This window comes from Odontesthes bonariensis, chromosome 9 (genome assembly GCF_027942865.1).
Source record: "Odontesthes bonariensis isolate fOdoBon6 chromosome 9, fOdoBon6.hap1, whole genome shotgun sequence".
NCBI classification, from domain to species: domain Eukaryota; kingdom Metazoa; phylum Chordata; class Actinopteri; order Atheriniformes; family Atherinopsidae; genus Odontesthes; species Odontesthes bonariensis.
In genome coordinates this window covers 15,639,855-15,659,892 of record NC_134514.1, presented here as the reverse complement: position 1 = coordinate 15,659,892, position 20,038 = coordinate 15,639,855, and the positions used below count along the sequence as shown (strand labels likewise).

At 40.0% G+C, this 20,038-nt stretch overlaps 1 protein-coding gene across 4 annotated transcripts in view; it reads right to left on the bottom strand.

Moving 5' to 3' along the window:
• Positions 1–2,114: 2,114 nt before the first annotated feature.
• Positions 2,115–20,038, bottom strand: part of schip1 (schwannomin interacting protein 1) — a 220,438-nt gene continuing 202,514 nt past the window's right edge. For all 4 annotated transcript variants that reach the window (XM_075473311.1, XM_075473313.1, XM_075473312.1 and 1 more), the window contains 6 exons: positions 12,062–12,180; positions 10,620–10,737; positions 9,832–10,029; positions 5,339–5,462; positions 4,607–4,700; positions 2,115–3,022 (listed from right to left, as the gene is read on the bottom strand). In XM_075473311.1, the coding sequence (XP_075329426.1) occupies positions 2,971–3,022; positions 4,607–4,700; positions 5,339–5,462; positions 9,832–10,029; positions 10,620–10,737; positions 12,062–12,180 (705 nt within the window). In that variant the 3' untranslated portion in view covers positions 2,115–2,970. The remainder of the gene's footprint in view (positions 3,023–4,606; positions 4,701–5,338; positions 5,463–9,831; positions 10,030–10,619; positions 10,738–12,061; positions 12,181–20,038) is intronic.

Here is a 20,038-nt window from a genome sequence, read left to right as displayed (position 1 = left end):
CTGTCTCCTTATCTCATGGATTTATACAGTATGTATTCAGGGGAGATTCCCTCCCTCTGCAGGGAGCTACTAGAAAACTAAAACTAAAACGTCATATGTAATTTCCTTGATCTTCCAGAAAAAAAAGAAAAAAAAACAAAGAAAGAGAGAAATTAGGGAAGTCCTGATTATTGCTTGATATTTTGAATGAGGCAATTGCGGTATAAAGAAAAAAGAGTAAAGTCATAATGAGGTAGATGTTATTTGAAATTACATTTATGTAGGCTTGGATTACTCTGTATGCTATACAGACGTTTCTATTGATGAGTAGGCCTACAATTACTGACACCGTCTTTTATTTGTTGGACTGCCCAGTCAGAAAATAGCAGATTTGCAGGTTGCAGCTAAATGGTGCAGATTATAAACAATGGTCAGATGGAAGCCAGTTGCCCAACTCCTGCCGCAAAACTTGGATCATAGCACATGACTTATTAAAAGGGAATTTTCATACACAATTTCTCACTCTTTAACCACAACCTATCTCAACGTGTAGCACGCAACCTACATGTCACAGTTTCTCCCAAACTAATGCGTTCAGATCTCGAAAGTGTTTCTCACGCTGCGGAGAGGAGTTAGACAGAAGTAAATGAAAATGAATCATGATGGCATTAAACTGGGGCAGTTGCGGTAAATTACAGGCTCATCGGGGGACGAGCCAGTGTATGTGGGCCTCTTCTGTCAGATCTGTCCTCCTGTCTGACTACGTCTGCATCATCTGTCCCTGACCCACGGCGTCAAGGCCCAGTCAACGTTTCCAACGTCAACGGTTGAGGAGTATAAAAAAAACAACAAGAAAAATCCTCTGCCTATAGGATGAATGGTCGATTGGTTTGTGGCTGTTTTGTTTTCACACAAAGATGACAAAATCAGCCACAGAAGTCAACAAGTGCTTCAGAAAGAAAAACAGCCCTAAATGGCTTTATAATGAGAGACTAATACAAAGAGTATCTCTTAAAGCTATAATGTGTAATATTTCACGGACAATGAATGTCTCCATGTCGCTCCGCCATTTTAAAACTACGGGATTTGTAGAAGGACATGTCATCAGCTTCGCATTTTCCGTTTCCAATGTGTAAACGGAAAATGCGAAGCTGATGACATGTCCTTCTACAAATCCCGTAGTTTAAAAATGGCGGAGAAACATGGCGACATCCATTGGGGTGTAACACTCTTATGTACATTCGCATGCTGAATATAAAGAATATAAGAACACTGCACTTTTGTGATGGAGGTAATTAATAACGATTGAGGTAATACTTGTGAATGATAAGACTCAAATTTGTTAATAGACAACGTGAAATATTACACATTATGGCTTTAATGCTAAAAGGGAAGAGCATTTTCTTCTTATTATTTATTCCATCCAAGCAGATGGTTTTCTATTTCACAAGACATCAACTTTCAATTTCAGTTTGCTAATCAGTATCTAAGGAATGCACAAGACTCATTATGAAACAACCTTGTTAATATGGATACCCTCATGAAAGCATGACTTCACTTCCTGCTTGAACCGCTTTGTTTGTTGTATTTTACACACTTTTGAAAGGAAGTGCATTCTCTGAAACTCTGCTGTTGTGAGTCTGTGGCTGCAGGAGTTTCCTGGCCTTTCTCTGCCTTCATCACAGAACTACTGAAAACTGAAACTCGCCATCACTTTCTAAGTGCACTATATGCTCAGGTATATTACTCACCAGAAACATAGCACTCATCACCGAACCTCCAAGTAATTCAGACTCGAATTTCAGTGTATCCCCCCCCCCCCTCACCAGAAGTGACTTTAAGTACACAAGCTGTCATTTTTCAAAGAAAAATTCCTGATTGGGACTTTGTTTTAAAGGGGTTGCCCAAATTGATTTGTGGTGCCTCTAAGAGCAGCAAATCAACCCCAGTGAGAATGAGAGAGAATGAGATGATGAGGCAAGACCGAAACAGCAGGAGCTGAGTCATACTCCATAATGCCTTGACATTCTCACTGAGGTTACAATCAGCACACTTTTTTAACGTATTAGAAAGAGGAGGCTGCCTCTCACATGTGGCACTGTGCGTCTGTACAAACTGGACGATGAAAACCAACATTTATGAAACAAAGTTTATTCTTTATCTTACATGTCTGTACATAAACATTTTTTCCCTCAAATAAAGTATCTGAATACAATAGGATGAAAACAATATTAACACATTTATTCATTTAAAATGACTCGTGTCAGAAAATCAACATTCACAAAATGTTGAAGAGCAATTAGAGTGAACGTATTACCAAAATCTACAACTCCACTACAAGGCAGGCATGTTTCCTTTACACTCTTTTAGCACCTTCAAATAAACATTTCTCAGTTGAAAACTACCATTTGTGCAGAATAAAAACGGGTCGACTTTGAGATACTTTGAAATTACTGTCCAACTTAAAATGGTCTGAAGAAGTTAGTTTTCCATTGTTTTTTTAAGCACTGTTGTTTCTTTTTTTTCTCTTGACGGACTTTCTACTAAATTTCACTATTATTTTATTTTTTTCCCCACAATTTTTGCATTTGAACAGTTACAATTTAGTGGCGAAGGTAGAAAGTTAAAAAGAAACAATAGCAAAGCAAGGCCGATCACTGCACAGGAAGCTGGGGACAGAATCCATGACAACACACAATCAGTTTCCTCTTCTCCCAGGAAGCAGGAAGTGCTACTCCATCCTCAGCGCTGGGAGAAGCAGATGAAAGAGGGTGGCTTTCCTCTGTGCGGCTGCTACCACTGAAGTCAGTGAGTTGGACAAGAGGGTAAAGACGGGAAAACAGGAAAACAGCGAGGAGCAAAATACTTAGGACAAGCGGGAAGGATTTGGATCGACACAGGGCAGAGGTGGAATGGGTGGAGGGGAACAGTTTGGTTTGGAGGAGGGGTTAAGCTTGGCAGAGGCAGGCAGAGTGGACGGTGATGGGCATCTTATTTGGATAGGGTCTTCTCAGCCAAGTGTTTCTGCTGGCTCTCGGCATGCCTGGAAATGAGAATAGTGGAAAAAAAGACCCTGTCATTCAAATTTCTTATTTCTCTTATAGTCAAGAAATCTCAAGAAAATAGCCAATAACCGTCCCTACCAAAAAAAAGCTCACAATTAATGTGCTACGGACTTCTTTTGTGTAAAACTCTAAAAACAAATCAAAGGCACAGATTTATTTAGGTACAAATGCCTACTCATGGGAGTCATTCCGATGTTCTCATGACCCCATATGTCCCAGATTTATATCGCACATAACTGGGACATGATAAATGGGTTTGTTCACCAGTTCTATACTGCTAAAAATATTGAATTAAGGAAAGAATACATAATTAAAACAGTCAATTGTAATAAGTGAGATTAGAGAGATAGAGTTATTGCAAGTTACCTTGACCATAGTTAATTATATGTACAGCATTATTCTTAAAAATGTCACATTTAGTGGAGGCTCTAAAAGGAAATGCTCAATTTGTTACAAACTGAGACCTGAGAATAATACAACTTTTGTGGCAACTTATCACAGGGATCACAGTTAAAGAAAAGTACAAGTGTTAGAGGTTTGAAGCTTTATTACAGGAGCACAGTCATTCAGGAGGGGACTCCTGAAAAAATTACAGTGTGTGACATCCCTCAGTCTATACCTGAGCACCACCTGGACCAAACAACAGAACCTTGGTATGACAAAAATAAGTGCTCTGGATCTGGATCAAAATCAACCATAGTATGTTTCTCGTGTGAGACCGTCAGAGTTTCAGCCCAAATAAAAGCGAGAGACATCAGGCTATTGTCCTAATCAAATAGGAAAAAAGAGCCTCTGTAACAGCTAGGGTTTGAATGAGATAATGTCTGAATATGTAAAACATCAAGAAAGAAACATACAAGAAAAGCTTGTAAAAATTTGAGCTTTTTTTTGTAAGTGTTTTTCAAGACAGGCAATTCAAATAACAACACTGCTGATTGCTGTCGGGCACACACCTGTTCTGGTGAGCCTGCAAATTTGCAATCTGCAAGCTCATATAAATTGTCTCGCATCATCAATCAAAAGGCAGCTTAATGTGTTGAACTGAAGAACGCAGGACTCTGGAAGCACAGATACTGTACTTTGCTATGACTATGACTATGCTATCCACAGCTCCAAGTAGTCCCTACCAAATGTAATTTTTACTCCATTCTGAATGGTTTGTCAAAGGGGAACTCCACTGACTCGAGAACACTCTTTGTTTAAGAGTCTTCAAGAGAACAACTGGATATGTGAGAAAACTTATATAAAGACTTTTGTGGCTGCAGGGGAACTGTGAGAAATCTGATAACTGACTATGAATTGTTTTTTTTTGGCGATGATGAAAAATGAAATAAATACATTTTCTTTTAATATTGCACATTGTGAAACTGACAGTGATATGGATGGAAAATGTTGAAAGATGAAGTCATGCATTAGTTCATGTCTTTTTCAATGACAATGACCAAAATATAAATGTTCTTTTTCATATTTCATTCTGTAAATGAAGGATTGTTTTTCCTCTACCACAACTTATGTGTTAAAAACAATGTAGAGAATAATTTCCCCGTTAAGTGTCTCATCACCTGGTGAGGTCCTCTATGTCAACCAGCATGGCGTCTTGCTCCATGTGTAGTTCATCACGAATCAGTAGCAACTGTACAAGCTCCTCATTCAGACCTGGAGTGATAGACAACATGGAAGTGTACAAATGTAATGCTATGACAAAGTAGTTTCATATGCAGATTTCATATTCTACTGTATGAATATACTTGAAAAACCACATTAACCACAGAGTTGCTGTACAGACTTTTGATATAAATGAATATCTGTAGATTAATGCCTCAGCGTCCCACAAGGGGCTCATAAAATGACCTCCGAGCCACTGGGAACTATCAGCACCGACAGTCAAAGCACTCTGAGTGACCTGTGGTTGTTTTCGCATCGCTATCGCTGTTTCAGCTAAGCCAGAAAACAGATTTTAAGAAGACATGTTACTTTTGGAGGCAAATGCTCATAATTTTGAACTCCCTGGGGGTTTTCGCCAATGTTCAATGTAAGACGCAAAATTATTCATTCAATAATTGCAGGGTCAATGATCTGTACAGAGCAGTACCGGTAAATGCTAAGGGGAAGCTGTTAACTGGTATAGCACATTAAAGTGACTAATGCATATAAAAGGACTTTCACATCCACTGAAAAGGGTAAGGGGTCAGTATGCATGTGCATGTGTTTCCCCGTTCGTTCTCTTGCTCATTTCTGCAAATGAAAGCAGAGGTCAGTGGCTTTGTGTGTGTGTGTGTGTGTGGTAAACTCACTCTCTATCTGGGAGTGCAGATCATTTACTATAACCTGGAGTTGCCCCAGAGTCATATCTCTCAAGTCGGTGGGCTTCAGACTTCTTTTCATAAGACACTCGCTGATGTGAGGCATGTGTGGAAGCTGATGGGAATAAAAATAGATCAAACAAAACACAAACACGTTAAATATAGTGCTTTCTGTATTTGAAGGCAGAAATGTAATCATTTTGAATAAAGTAGCACAGAAATGACCTATTATAAGTATAGCTTTCTAATATTTTTGCAATTAACTAAAAAGTATTTAGACTGTATGCTTTTGTAACCTTATATATAACCCTATATTATCATTTGGAATTTATGGATAATTAATAACAACATTTCAAATTGAAATCTGAATTAAGTGGTCGATTTCAGTTCAGCAACACTGTCTTTATCTGCCTCCAGATTCTCACATGTGAGATCTTCCCTTGCATTCCTCACCGCTCTCTGATGATTTATACAATAACCGTATTGATTCCCTACAACAATAACGATTTGAATATGGCTTAAACCCACAATTGCACAAATGTTAAGAAGATCAAGATCAAGCATCATCAAATGGGTAAACAAAAGCTGTTTCGATTAAATAACAATACACCTCAGTCCCTTTATGGGATGTCTCATTCAGTGCTTTTCAGAGTCATTGTTCCCTGCCGAAACAAAAGGGAATATCACTCCTTTAGGTTTTTACCACTCTATGTACGGAGATTGTAAAGTTAGGGGATTCCATGTGGACACTCCTGTTAACAGTTTATAGTGTGTTAAAAACAAATAAACGTCACTTGGGTTTCATCTCGCCAGCAGTCAGAGTTCTTTAACCTCACACAAGTCATTGAATAAAACACTTTAATTATCTTGTATTTCACACAAAATCCCAGTCACTGACAGTAGCGCAAACAACTGTTATGCAATCAGAGACATTTCAAGTAAAACCTGAAATCAAGTAAAAGTCACTTAAGTAAAAATTGGCATTCCTTATATGAATAATCTATTTTTATCGTGATATTTCTCAGATGGAATTATTTTTTATGTTTATGTTTTACATGCCGGAGCAGCTGATTGGGCTTTCCAAACCCCAAGTTAAGTCTGGAATAAGACCCCAAAGTCTTCAAGATGAGTTGAAGAAGAGATGTTTAGGAAGTGGCACAGGAGGAAAACAGAGAGCAAGGAAGAGTTTGTTAAATCCTTTTCTTCCCTCGATTGTCAGTGTGAGATCACTGGAAAATGAGATAAATGAGCTTGGAGAGTTTACGCGAGTAAATGCAGGATACAGAAATATGTGTTGTTGGCTGTTGGGCTACACAGACAGAAATAGAACAGTGGTAAGAGTAAAGGAGGAGGAATTACAGTGCTTTTTAACTGTAGGTGGTGTAATCTTGAACATTCCTGATATTTAACTGTTAGGTCTCAGTTTCTGTCCATATTGCCTAAAGAGAGTCCATTTGTATAACCTGCCGACACTACATGTGAAGTCATCAGCTCAGTTTTTGCCAAACTAAAAAGACAACACCTCAATGCATTCATGGCACTCTGCAGATTTACCACATCTCTCTCAATGTCATATATACAATATCATATTTTTTGGGAAATTAATAAACTATCACTCAATTAAATTCCATTTAATAAAAATTCAGGACACTTGTGATGAGATTTCTTACCCTTTTCACAAACCAACGAATCAATCGAATAATGAATGTAATTATCAGATTAATCCCAAAAAAATAATAATCAGTTATAGATGGATAAAATAAAAAATGTTCCACCTTGAAAAACCACAGTGAAATCTTGATATTACAGTAACACATGACTGATGAAAACCAAATGATTGAAATTGAACCAATTAACCAAATTCTCATAATAGTATAACAATCCCAAGAGTACTTTTACTCTTAACGTTTGTGTGAATTTATTAGATACCACTTACAAACTTTTATGTGACATATTCAATCCAGGACTTCTAATTTAGAGTTGTACTTTACCCGCTCCCGTATTGGTGGAATGATGACAGAGTGTGAGCAAATCAATAAACATGAAACTTTTACCTCTGCAAACATCTCTAACCAGTGTCTTTCCTTTTTAAGTTTTAACTTTAATATATCAGGCTTTCTGTTGTTTAATGATTCTGTGTTTTAAAAAAACTAAACAAAAACACAGCCACACAATGTCCAGTGCCCCTCCTAATGTTTCATCAACCAGTCAACCTTACAAGTAAGCTGCACTTGTACAGGAAACACAAAGAGTTGTAGGTGCTTTCTCTGTAAAAACACAGACAGATAATTCGCTTTTCGACTCTCCTGCCGTCTATACTCTCACCCAACCGGTCCACATTCTTTTTCTTTTCTGACAACAGTCATTATATCTCTCTGTCCCTCCCATTTCTCCCTCCAATTCAGACAAACAGCGGGAGAATACGCACGCTTTCTCTCTGGACACTTTACAGCATATGTGGATGTCGACATAGTTTCCCGCCACTCTTTCACTTTCACAGCGAGCGCTGATGCAACTGTGGACGACGCGGCTGTGTCAGTTTCAGTTCAAAACTGAACGCCCACAAGTAGGCAGTATTAGAGTGACATAGGGAGAATTGTGATGTCATAGAAAATGTGAGAGTGTGATGGGAAAGGCTGCAGATTGGCATTATTCTTGACTCAACTGTTGACCACAGTGTGACTTTCTGTGGCAGACTGATCGTACTACTGCATGCAAATGACTATTTGGTCACTCGATACCAGTGAGCCAATCTTCAGCTATGACTCGCTCTCAGAGTGAGGAACTGAATGAAACTAGGGGACAGATTTGAATTTTTACTGTGGAATCTGATTCTCTGCCCCTTTCGTCTCAAACTTTCTTTCAGGGATTCTGTTTGTTGGTTTAGGGAAACTCACATTCTCAGCAAGCAGACGGTTGGGTATAAGCTAACCGTGCTAAAAAAATTAATTTGGGGAGCTGGCAGGAAAATCCCTATTAGTTGGAACCAATCACGCAAAAGTTTAACAGCAAAGAGAGGAAGGGGAGTGTCTGCCCAGACTTCATTGCCTGACGTAACGTCTCAAGTGCCTCTGCATGACTTTTAAGTAATATTCAGCCATTTATCTTCAGTCAATCGTTTCAAAAATTTCTGCTTCAACATTTTTGCGTCTTATTCAATAATCTGTTTAATGATTTTAATAAAATCAGCATCACACCCACTTGTGATCATACTGTGAAAGATAACATCAGTTTTCTTAAATCAAATGAGCAGAGAAACTGCAGAAGTAGCCTACGTTTCTACAAACACCCATATTTGGGAATCCCTGTTGCAGGGAAGCATATAGCATGTGTCATAACGGCAGTTTAATAGATCTCTTGTGCTGTGGACATAGCAGGCAGCTGTAACCTTAATACATCTTAACATTCACTGTGTGTTCAGTTCGGATGTGACAGTGATGTCTTCTGACTGCTGAGCACTTTTACATCCCTAAACACCCAAGTCAATGCTTTCCGGAATGAATTATAGATGGACCTGCTTGAGCTGCCCCTCTCTTCTCTGAATAAGTAAAACAGTTCTGCCTGCAAGTCCAGCTGGAAAGATAATGTGTGCCGGTGCGACACCGCAGATGTGTGGGTGTCTCTTGGTGCGTGTGCTCCTGAGGAGGCAGCAGGGCAGATAAAAATGGATGAAATAATGATGAGTGGGGTTGTCATCACCATCCTCTCCCTAAAAAAGGGCTTGAAAAAAAAAGGAGCGCAGGAGGAGACTATGACTTCTTTCCACCACACTGGTTACAGAGTAAAGTATAATAGAAAATTGTTATGTGCTAACATTACAGTAAAATTCATGTAAACATATTAGTCAGGTCCTAAATTGTACAAAATCAAGTTTTTTCAAACCCGTACGAACACACCAAGATGTTGCAACCATGGATTGAATCACAAGACTCAAAATGGGTCTGCAGTCTCTGCACATGCTGTGTGTGTGTACATTAATGTCGCCGTTTCTCTTGTCAGGTGCCTAAACGCATCTGAAAAGTACTGTGGCTCTACTCTAACAAAAATCCTGATTTTATAACCTCAATGCCACCTGATGAAACTACCATTCAGGTAACCTAAATGCAACGTCTCTGCTGTAAATTCAACAACACTTGAATGCACGACGATCTCCAACAGAGAAAGTTAGAAGTGACAGCATGTGTGGAATGTTTTCTTACACAGGTTATACACATAATCCAGTCAATAACTTGATTCCACTCTTGTGCATGTATACTGGGACAAGGACAGCAGTCTAATTAAATGGCTCAATCAAGCTGTAACTGTGGCTCAGCTCAGTTCTACATATAACTGCGCCGTGGACCGTGTTCCACAGAGTCACTCGGTGACTCTAAGTTAGTTCATTTAAAAATGACACGAAATATCATACCATAAGGCGTGATATCAAAGATTAGATAAGTGTCTCATATTTTTGTCAAAGCTAATCTCAGGCTTATGTTACTAACCAGGTCGGCCACTGGTGACTTTTTGCGATTCTGTTTCTCCACCTCCACCTGCATCTTGGCCATGGGCTTGGCCATAGCCAGCGCGAGCTTTGCCTCCGCCTGCAGCTTCTTCTGTCGACTCAAAAAGTCCATGTCCTCCAGAGACTCCGAGTCATCCTCTGTAGTGTCCCTGTCCGAGTAGGAGGAACTCTGCTTGGACTGAGGGAGGGATGTGGTGAAAACAGAAAGAGGAATAAGGAGAGGAAAATATTCCGTAAAAAGGAAAAAGAAACAGGGAGACGGCGAGAAAGAGGAAAGAGGCCAAGGAAACAATGTTTATGCATTCTTTTGCATTCAGTTTTTGCAGTAATGTCATTGAACATCAGCTTGGACATAAGGAACAAAAATGCTGAACATGTAAAGAGGTTATCATTTTCTCTTTCTCCCTTTCATTTCTTTACATGTTTCTTAGGCAAACAGGAGGTAATGCAGGCAGTCATACAAGGCCTTGTTAAACAACCACTAATCACCTCTCATTTGATCTCATTAACAGTCGAGGAAACGTCGGTAAACACATTCATATAGCAACTAAAGCACCACTTATCTCTGATTCATATTGTATATCTTGCCTATTTTCCTGCTTTCATTCTTGTTCTGCCATCAGATCTTTATTACTTTGCAACTTTCACACAACCAATATCACACATTTGATAGCTATGTTGGAACTGAGGTGCTTTTCTTTTCTTTTTGAATTCTTTGAAATAACTCTTTGTGGGCTTCTCAGTGAAGACGTGGGCATCGGTGCATACCATAGGGGACAGAGGTGTGTCCAGGCTGGTCTCTGTTTTGCTGTCGTCTGCATCGCTGTCCTTGTCGCTGCCGCTGTCATTGACAAAACAGATCTGTAGGTTCATGCCGCTCTGCAGCCTGCAGGGGCACACAGAAAACAGAGAAGTCATATAAGCATAGCTGCTGTTAGGTGTCAGCTCAGTTCAGCTCAGTTGACAGCCATGTCAGCAGCACTAAGACAAACAACATTTGATGAGTTCGGTACAGTATTAAGAGTGCTGTGAGTAAACACAAGGTGTTTTTAATCATCTCTGCTATTGTCTCCAATGTGGATCGACCCAGGAGGCCTCCACTAGGTCTTATGCAATCTGCCCGTGTCCAGAAGGGGTGTGTTTGTGTCGTGAAAGACCAGAATATCACTAGGGTGCAGATCCATCCCACTGTCGATCAATACTCTGCTTATTCAGTGCAGTAATTACAAACGGAGCTGATTGATTAGACTGCTAAGATCCATTCAGGCCCACTTAAAATAGGATCCGAGAGGTCGATTGTTGTTTCAAAGGAGGCGGCATCAAAAAGCTCTCTGTAACTCAAATTGAATAGATTGTCGGAGCCATGAAAAAGTCCACTGACTTTTTTTTGACAACCAGAATATGACAAACTGTATTAACAGAGTAGGGCCTGGCTAATGTAATGGGCTGTGGAGACTTTGCTGGTCAGAGCATTAAGCAGCAAAGAAACGGAGGAACTGAGTGCCAAATAATTTAATCTAATTAATCAATTTAACTCCATCTAAGAGGACTGTCAAGTTTAACTGTAAAATATCCCGCACAATACATAGTTGCAACTTTTTAAAAGCATTTCAGAGTTTTGAATCCTAATTTACCCTCAACAATTTTGACCTCAATAATCAAGTGTTTTCAGGCTCGAACATATTTGTCAATCTCCAAAACGCCAGACAAGTGCATAACATTTCCCTGTAGTCATACCAGTTAATCCAACAGTTTTGAGAAATCCCTGTGATTCAAATCACAGGAATCAAAAGAGCACTGAAGTGCTACCAAAACATCCAGTTCCAGTAAGGTCCAGTGTAAGAGGTTGTAGCATAATATGCGTCTAGATGTGTAGGTGTCTTTTAGGAAGTGAGAGCCACAAGGGCTGATGATCATATCGGGCTCATTCACACTACTTCTTTCTGCTTCCTGTCATTCTCCCTCTCCTTTGTTCATTATATAGAGGCACATCTGACAGTAAATCTGAACTTTTCTGATTTAAACCATTGTGTTTTGCTGTTAACTTTATGAAACAGCCAAGACTCATGTTCTTGTGACATCCTCATTCAGAGAATTATCAGACCACATGAAAAAAAAAAGTACATTAAAAAAAGCAAAAACTTGTGTTTTCCATGTATCGATCACATGGCTGCTGTGGTAAGTTACATGTGAAAAGTGAGGCATCTCACCGTGAGGACAAGCTGGGTTTGCCACTCTTGCTGCAGCTTGTGTAGATGCCTGGGCCATCATCAAAGAAACTGCCCAGGGCCAACTTCTGCCTGATAGATTCCCTCTCATTCTTCTGGGCCTGTAAAAGGAGATTAACAAGATGAGGATACTTTAATGCAACCTCTTTGAGGACTGATATGTAGTTACAAAAGGAGGACAGGTAAGTGGTGAATTGTCAGCAAAGAGACATCCTCCTTAATAAAAATCTATGCATGCTATAACAACCTTTCCCAAAGGACAAGCTGCATGTACATACAGAAAGTACTGTTGCCCCCAGCACTTTCTGCTGGTAAAAATCACTGCTGCAAGCATATTCGAAGCAGCAGCCTTATCTTAATTTCCAATAGGAGGTTTAGTGTGATCTTAGCAAGCTCTGACACAAAGTGTGGAGTCAGCTGATGATCTGGAAAAAAAAAAAGTGACATATCTCATCATTAAAAGTTGAAAATACCAGCATTCACCAGCAGGTGGTGCTGTTGCCCCGTCAAACAGTTGGTGAGCATGGACACACATAGTTGGCTTTTTAATGCAAGTTTCATACATGTTTAGGTTTACATATGAAACACCAGAGTAAAAGCTTTCATGCTTTCCCTGTTTAGCTTAAACTGCAGGAATCCCAAAAATACTAAATTACAGAGGTTCATTGTTCTGACTTCTTTTCTACTGTCCATTCCCCTTTCACACTCCTGTGTCCAACTTGTGCGCGTAACAGGTAAACATATCTGACTGGGATGCAAACAATTCACAATTCACTAGTCATTGTTTCACATTTGTAAGAATCAGTTCCTTATCCTCAACCTATTTGTCTTGTGAATCTATAAGGCAGGGTGATGGGTACTTAAGTCACATTTAGACTTTAGAAAGCATGGAGGCATTAAGGTTAAGATAGCTGCCACATTTCTGTGTCATGCATCTTTCTCTACCCTCACAAACAAAGGCTACCTGATAAAACAGAAGAACAATTGAGGTAAGAGTGTGCTGAGGAGTAAGGACAAGTCTATAGTGTTGGCTTGGTAATCGCTCTATTACTCCCTATTGGTGGTGCCTCTCTTCACAGATGCTATTGCTATACTGTCAGCATCCAAGAATATCCTCACCAATGGATGTCCACAAGTCTCTATGTGGACGTCCACATGACCAAATAATTTTTGTGACAGCGTGTACTTGATCTGAAAGCATGCACATTTGTGGAGTAGCTTTTTCTGAAGACTCACATGATGATGCCCACAGTTGTTTATAAGCACTTTCTGGTTGTAGGAGCTCATTGTCTTTCAAACAGTTGGTGGATAGCCAAAGGAGAGCTTTTGACCAATAAGGCACAACCTTCAAAGGATTCCCGTTCCAGGAAAGGGGAACCTTGTCATCATCTAATGTGACACTGCTCTGTGTCTCTACTCTCCTCCAAAGCTGGGAAGTGATGCAACACCTGCTCACATGCACCAGTTCTGCAGTTCACGTGGGAGCTCATGATGGATTGTTACCCCTGAGACGGTGCCCAGAACCGTTTGTTCCGACAACGCTATGTGTGCTACGCTAAGAACAATCACTTACTCCTCAATATATCTTTCACCTTTTTCACCTTTGTTCCTCACCTTCCCATTCTTTCTTATTTTGCCTGATTCTGTCACATCACTTGTCTCACACATCATTTGTCTTTCTCCCTCCCCATCATGCCCAATATCCACTTCTCTCCATCAGCCTCAAGCCTCTCCTGCTTTCATCAAGCAGTCACTCTGTCATTCATCCTGATCTTCTCTCGTCAAATTGCACATCACACCTTCACCTCTCTCCTACTCCTTTTTCTCAGTCCTCTCCTCTCTCAGTGTTTATCTCTCTTGAAAATTGTGTGGAGGCGTCGGTGTGAGCACCTCTACCAAGGACAAATTAACATAATCCTACTCCACATAACAGCCCGCAAGACACTCTTGGCACTGCAAGCACACACACAAACACACACACACTGGTATGTTGAGGAGTGGACCTTGTTAGCATCGCTCCTTTGTGTATCTGCTAAAAGATTGCCTGGCTAATCAAAATGCACACACTTGAAAGTTTCAATTCACTGCCTCAGAGGTGCAACAGGAGCCTGAGTGGTTCACTGGAGGTCAAACACATTTCTTTACAAATCCATCACTCATACAGACTACTGAAAATCTGTCAGTTAAGTTAGTCTGCTGAACAGTCATGTCAAGCGAAATGAAAACCAGAAGCCGCAGGTTCACTGAGCATTCCTGACTGCCTGCTTTCCTCATATGGTAAAGGCTGAGAAAAGACTCGAAGCTGGCTGAAACCAAGTATGGCACATTCAGGAGGGCACTGCATAAGACATCAAGATGACCTCCTTTACGGTTCTGACATTTAAACAATAAAAACAATTCAATTTTGTTTTTTTAGTTGAAGATTTGATTACTTTTTCAATAGTGACCCCAAAAGTACAAGATTGAAAAGATTTTCAAAGAGGAACTTTGATACTGTCATTACAACTAACAGCATTCCCATCACATTAGCACACACTCCCACCAAGACGGACACTTATAGCAGGAACAGCCATCAATACAGGTGGAGTGATTCAACATTTGGAAGAGATACTTGCTATGAGAGAAAAGGTTCAGGTCATAACTAACCAGACCTGAATTTATGAAGAAATAGAAAATAAGCAGTATGCAAAGGATAATTGTCCGAACAGATGATTCACCAGTTCTACCAGCGTAGACCAATTCCTAAAATGGCTTTTTATGTCCAGTAATGAAAGCTGAGATATAAAATAGATTGTTATTTTTCTGATGGTTATTTCTTTATAGGTCTTGATGCACCATCCCAACACATCAACACTGCAGCACTACTTTATATGTCAATGATGAATGGGGAAACTGCTGAATATTGCACCTCACACTTCTGCAGTTGGACCAACAAGTCATAGAGTATGTCTGCATCTCACACCTGCCAGACATCCCAACTTCCTGTCTGAACATAAACGTCACCTGTTACACAGCTTGTTTGTGTTGTGTGCTTGTACGTGGGTGGTAAAACAGAGATAATGGCGGCCCCATAAACCATTTACAAAGCTGTGGAATGTGCCACTTAGAGGCAGGGGTGCAAATTGATCCTTCCTCCTCTTTCCTTTTTCTACTCACCACAACACCCAAACCAGCAGGCTTGTTTTCTATCATTACATTTTGCATTTATCAAACTGTATCAAATTCATCGTATCAATTTCAATCATTTCTCTTCTTTGGAAGTATATAGATTTTTGGAGCCTCTTCTGACACCTAGTGGTCCAGTTGGAAATAGAAACTATCTCAAATGGCTTTCACTGGCTAATTAGCAAACATATTCCATCTATAGTGGTTGTTAAATTAACTGCAAAGGAGAAAATGTGCAACTTTGACATCACAAACACAAATTCCTCCACTTTCTTCTTATATATGCCTTGTATGGTGGTAATGTGGCCGTTCTCCTGTGTGAAAGGACCAGCTGTACAAACAGATATAAATGGTTTATTCTAAGGTAATAATTACATAACAATTTAAAGCAATTAATAATAAATACATACTTTCAAAACATTTTTTTTCTGATTGATATTTGTTATTATACACTGCAAACAGATGTATTCAAATACCCTCCCAACCAATCAGAAACACACAAACTCTATCTTGACTATTTTGTTAAAAAATAAATATTTGTTCCTATTCCGCTACAGTTTCTTCATAAATTCTGAGATGGAAAATGGTTCAAATATATCTTCTCATTGCAAATGACTTGGGAAATAGCAGGATCTGTTACATTAACATTTAAAGATGCATTCGGGAAATAAGCATACGAAAGAGAATGAGTGACAGCTTTAACCGCCTCCTTCAGTTCCTGGCCTTGAGCACCAGAGCTGTCTAAATTAGATTGGGGGAAACACAGTTGGGCTAATTTGTGTTTTTCCTCAAATTCACAAAGCAATTTCCTCTGTTGAAAACCCTCATTGACAAAGACATTTTCTCCTCCAGTCTGCACTACGACCATTCATCCATGGGCCAAGTGGGTGATTTGGCCCTGGCAATGGATGACAGAATGCTTGTTTCGAGCCTGAATTGAATTATCTGTGCTAACAAAGCTGCCTCCCACTAAATTGCTGGCTTTAATAGCCAAAAAATTGTTTAGTGGTTAAGATTTGAGATTTGTATAAACATGGATGCTCATGTCCTTTGTCATTGCTAAAAACAAGTATCATAACTGTGTGAGTGAAAACATGAAGGTACGTACAGCCAGCAGCAGGTGTGCTTAGCCTAGCATGAAGACTGGAAACCCTGCTGAGAGCTCGCATATCCACTGACAAACATCTTTGAAGCTCAACCTAGCATAAATCCTTTTCTTGGCTACCTGTTTCCTTGTTTCCAGTCTGTATTCTGAAGCGTCTGTATTCATGAAATATGCTTCAAGTATACACACCATCATTGGAGGCTAAATATGGATGCTTGTTTCTGTGTGCGTGTGTCTCTCTCTCATTACTATCTCTCTTTGCTATCTGAGACCTGTCTTTCTGTTCGGTGCAGCATTCCATCCCAGATAAGGGATTTGACCTTTGGCCCCTCTTACAGTTCAGCTGCAGGTCAGTGTGAGACTGCTCCCGTCACTCAGCTCGGAACAGAAGCCCAGCGAGTGGCAAAAGGGTATAAATGAATGTGTATGTTGTGGCTGTAAAAGAAATACGGGGGGGAGGAGATGAGGGGAGGTTATGGTGGAATAAGAGAGAAAAAAAGCAAGGGTGAGGGGTATGACAAGAAGCATGAACTGGGTTTGGACAGGACAATGGGTTTCTGAGTCACTGTGAGAAGGTCTGACTATTTGTGGGAAAAGACTTAGCAAAGGGATCTGTTTTTTTCTCCAAAAGAATGAAGCAGATTTAAGAATAAAGCCTGGTTACTCATAGTGTTATGTAATAGCACTGCCTTCAAATATGTGCACCCTTTGATGCCCAGACTTGAGCACTGTGCCAGGCTTAGTCTTTGGGTTGCATCGCATTAGCTTCACACAACACACAAAAGTCTATGAAGCTGGAACAATAAGTTTATAAATCAAGCTTAGTTATATGTTGCTTGGTAAATCAGTAAAACACCGTGGTGTTAAGAGTTACAGTTAGTGTGAAGGTGCTTATCATCGCACCTGACTAAAGAGGCCATAACACAAACCACAATTTGTTACATTTACATGTTTGCAAACAAACAAGCTATATTATAATTATTTCTTTTGATTTACCCTTAATTGTGTTATCTCCAGACAGCAAAGTGAGTGTTGGCAGAGCAGTTTGCCTGTTGCTTTGAGTCTTTGCTATTTTATCTGTAACTTAATATTAAAGATATGAACATTATCAGTTTTTATTAATGTGTTCATATAAAATACTTTGCAAACAATCAGAAGAGAAAATCATCAACGTGGACATGCTTCACGTGCTTAAACTAACTTATCCCACTTTGAGTCCACTCACAATAAAATCTGATTTTTGATTGTGTTAAAAAAGAAAAAAACACAGAAACATGACATGGTACCTCTTTGTAGTCATCACTGAGGTAAAGGTTGGACGCTTGCCTGATGACATCATCTCCTCCACCACATCCATCCATTTTATCAAGAGCTTCCCTCATCCCCTCCCTCCCTCTTCTGTCTTTTCTTTTCTACTTCCCAGTCACTGGTTAAGTCTGTCCGGACCGACTCCCGAGGTTGAACCCAGTCAGTGTGCATCATAATCCCACACAACTCAACCCTGGCATCATCTGACACTAAAGCAAAAACACTACCCTGCCACTGGTGGCTTCATCTCGTCTTTCTCTAACATGTTGTGACAGTGTTTCTCTTTCTCTGCACTTTCTGACTACTCCACTCGCCCCGCTGTCTTCCTGCCTCTCTCACAGGACTGAGGAAGCACAATGGTCAGAGGTAAGGCCCCTCTGGACCCTCCCTACCTTCCACCCTCTGGTCAGGGCGGCCTCTCACAATCCAGGGAGAGTAAGAGAGAGGAGGGAGAGGGAGAAACTAACACTGGTGGGTTTTTTTCCGGTTTCACGCCCTGACGTGAGGACAGCAGCTGCTCACCACCAGTTTGAAAAGAGACACCTCAGCAATGGGATACAGATAGTCACAGTGTGTGTGTGTTTATGACAAACATGATCATGTGTGTTTAGACTGAGTAATCTTTTACGGTCTGTATTCAAGCTCAGTCAGGACTGGAATTGCTAAAGATAGATACACTTAGCCAATTAGCCTTCATAATTCAGGCAAAAATTAACATGAAAGTGTGTGTGCACTTGCAACAGAGAATGTAGTGTACTCCCTTCCTGCTAAGGTAAAAATAGTGCCTCGTCTGGACACCAAAGCCAGCAGCCCTACAGCCCCAGCCAGCTAAATAAACCCTGACAGAGCACAAAGGACCATTAGTCTGGCACACAAACACACACAGCCAGTCATTCGCTACCTCACATACACAGGGATTGCTTGTGCTTTGTATCAGTGACTTACATTTTCAATCTGAGCTCTTCATGCTCTCCATGTTGTGTAATGATCTCATCTTTGCGAGACGTTATCCAGCCGTGACTCATATATTTGTCATAGCCGCCCCCAACAGAAAATGATATCCACATATGGCTGGAGATTCACACTGCAGGCGGACACGGCTTCACACTAACACACACTGTCCGCTGGTTACACAGAGAAATGGCAGGCATTACAAGGAATTGGAAAGCCATCACCACATTCAAGCGGAAATAAAGTAATAAAAATCCCCTCATGGTGAAAAAATCTGTTACTGTAAATAGCTAAAAAAGTTAAATATATATTATCTGCTCTCCAAAAAAGCTAAGGGTTGAAATAAAGACAGTTAATTTCTTTAACAATAACAAGGTTATATCTCCCAGCTGTTTTTTTGTTGTTTACTTATCAAAATAGCAGAAAAGGAAAAGGGGCCAAACACATGTTTAGTCAATACTAAGCGAAATGTTTTTTGTTGCCAAGTAAATATTTCAAATGTAGTTTTGGGGATTTTTGTCAAATTTTCCAGTAAAAGGCCTTTTGGTTCTGAACAGTTCTCGATCATACTTAAATTCCACTTTTCTATCCACTGATTTCTAGGTCAGGGGCCTAATTCAGGGCCATGGCATAACCTTAAGCTTACACCCCTTGAGGTTAGTCCATTGTGAATTTTATGGTGTGTCAAGGATCACTATGACCCTTCTTCATCTTCAGCATTTTCACAGATAATGTGATGTCTGCTTGCAAAATTTGCTAGTCTTCAATTAATTCTAACAAATTTTTCCTCTACCAATGAAATGTTACCAGTACAACTGGGTGAAAGAAATGACTGATCACCTGTGCCTAACAGCTGTGGGGCTGTTCATGAAATTCTGTATCCTGCAAAACTTTCTTCGCTAAAGTAGATGTCTGGAGCTGATTTTGTGATGAGGATACACGAAGGAAATATTTTCTTCCCATGCCTCTTTCATGACTGTCATATATGCACAGGTGGTGTTGCTCAGTGGGACAAAGCACCACCACGATGTAGTCTGCAAACTCTTTCTAAAGGTCTTTATCAATCAAAAACGGGCTCCGAGCTGCCTGTCTAACAAAGAGATTTTTACAGTTTTCTTGCTCTTCCAGAAATCTTCTTGACCACCACTGTTTTTTTTTTACTGGCATTTCCTAATTGCATTACAATCTGAGAAAAATGACTCACTGAAAACCCATTTCTATCCTTTTATAGCCTTCATTTTGAGTGCTTGGTATCAGGTGTTAGGCAGCTACTACTGGGACAATGTTACTTTGTTTTGCTCAAAATCTAATTCAAATTGTTGAGAGGAATGTTTTATCTTTAACTTCATGCCTTTTGGAGATCAGTTAATCCTCTGCCCTGACTATTGCATGCCACGGTGTTGGCAGAAGTTCTGAGAAATTTAGTGAAA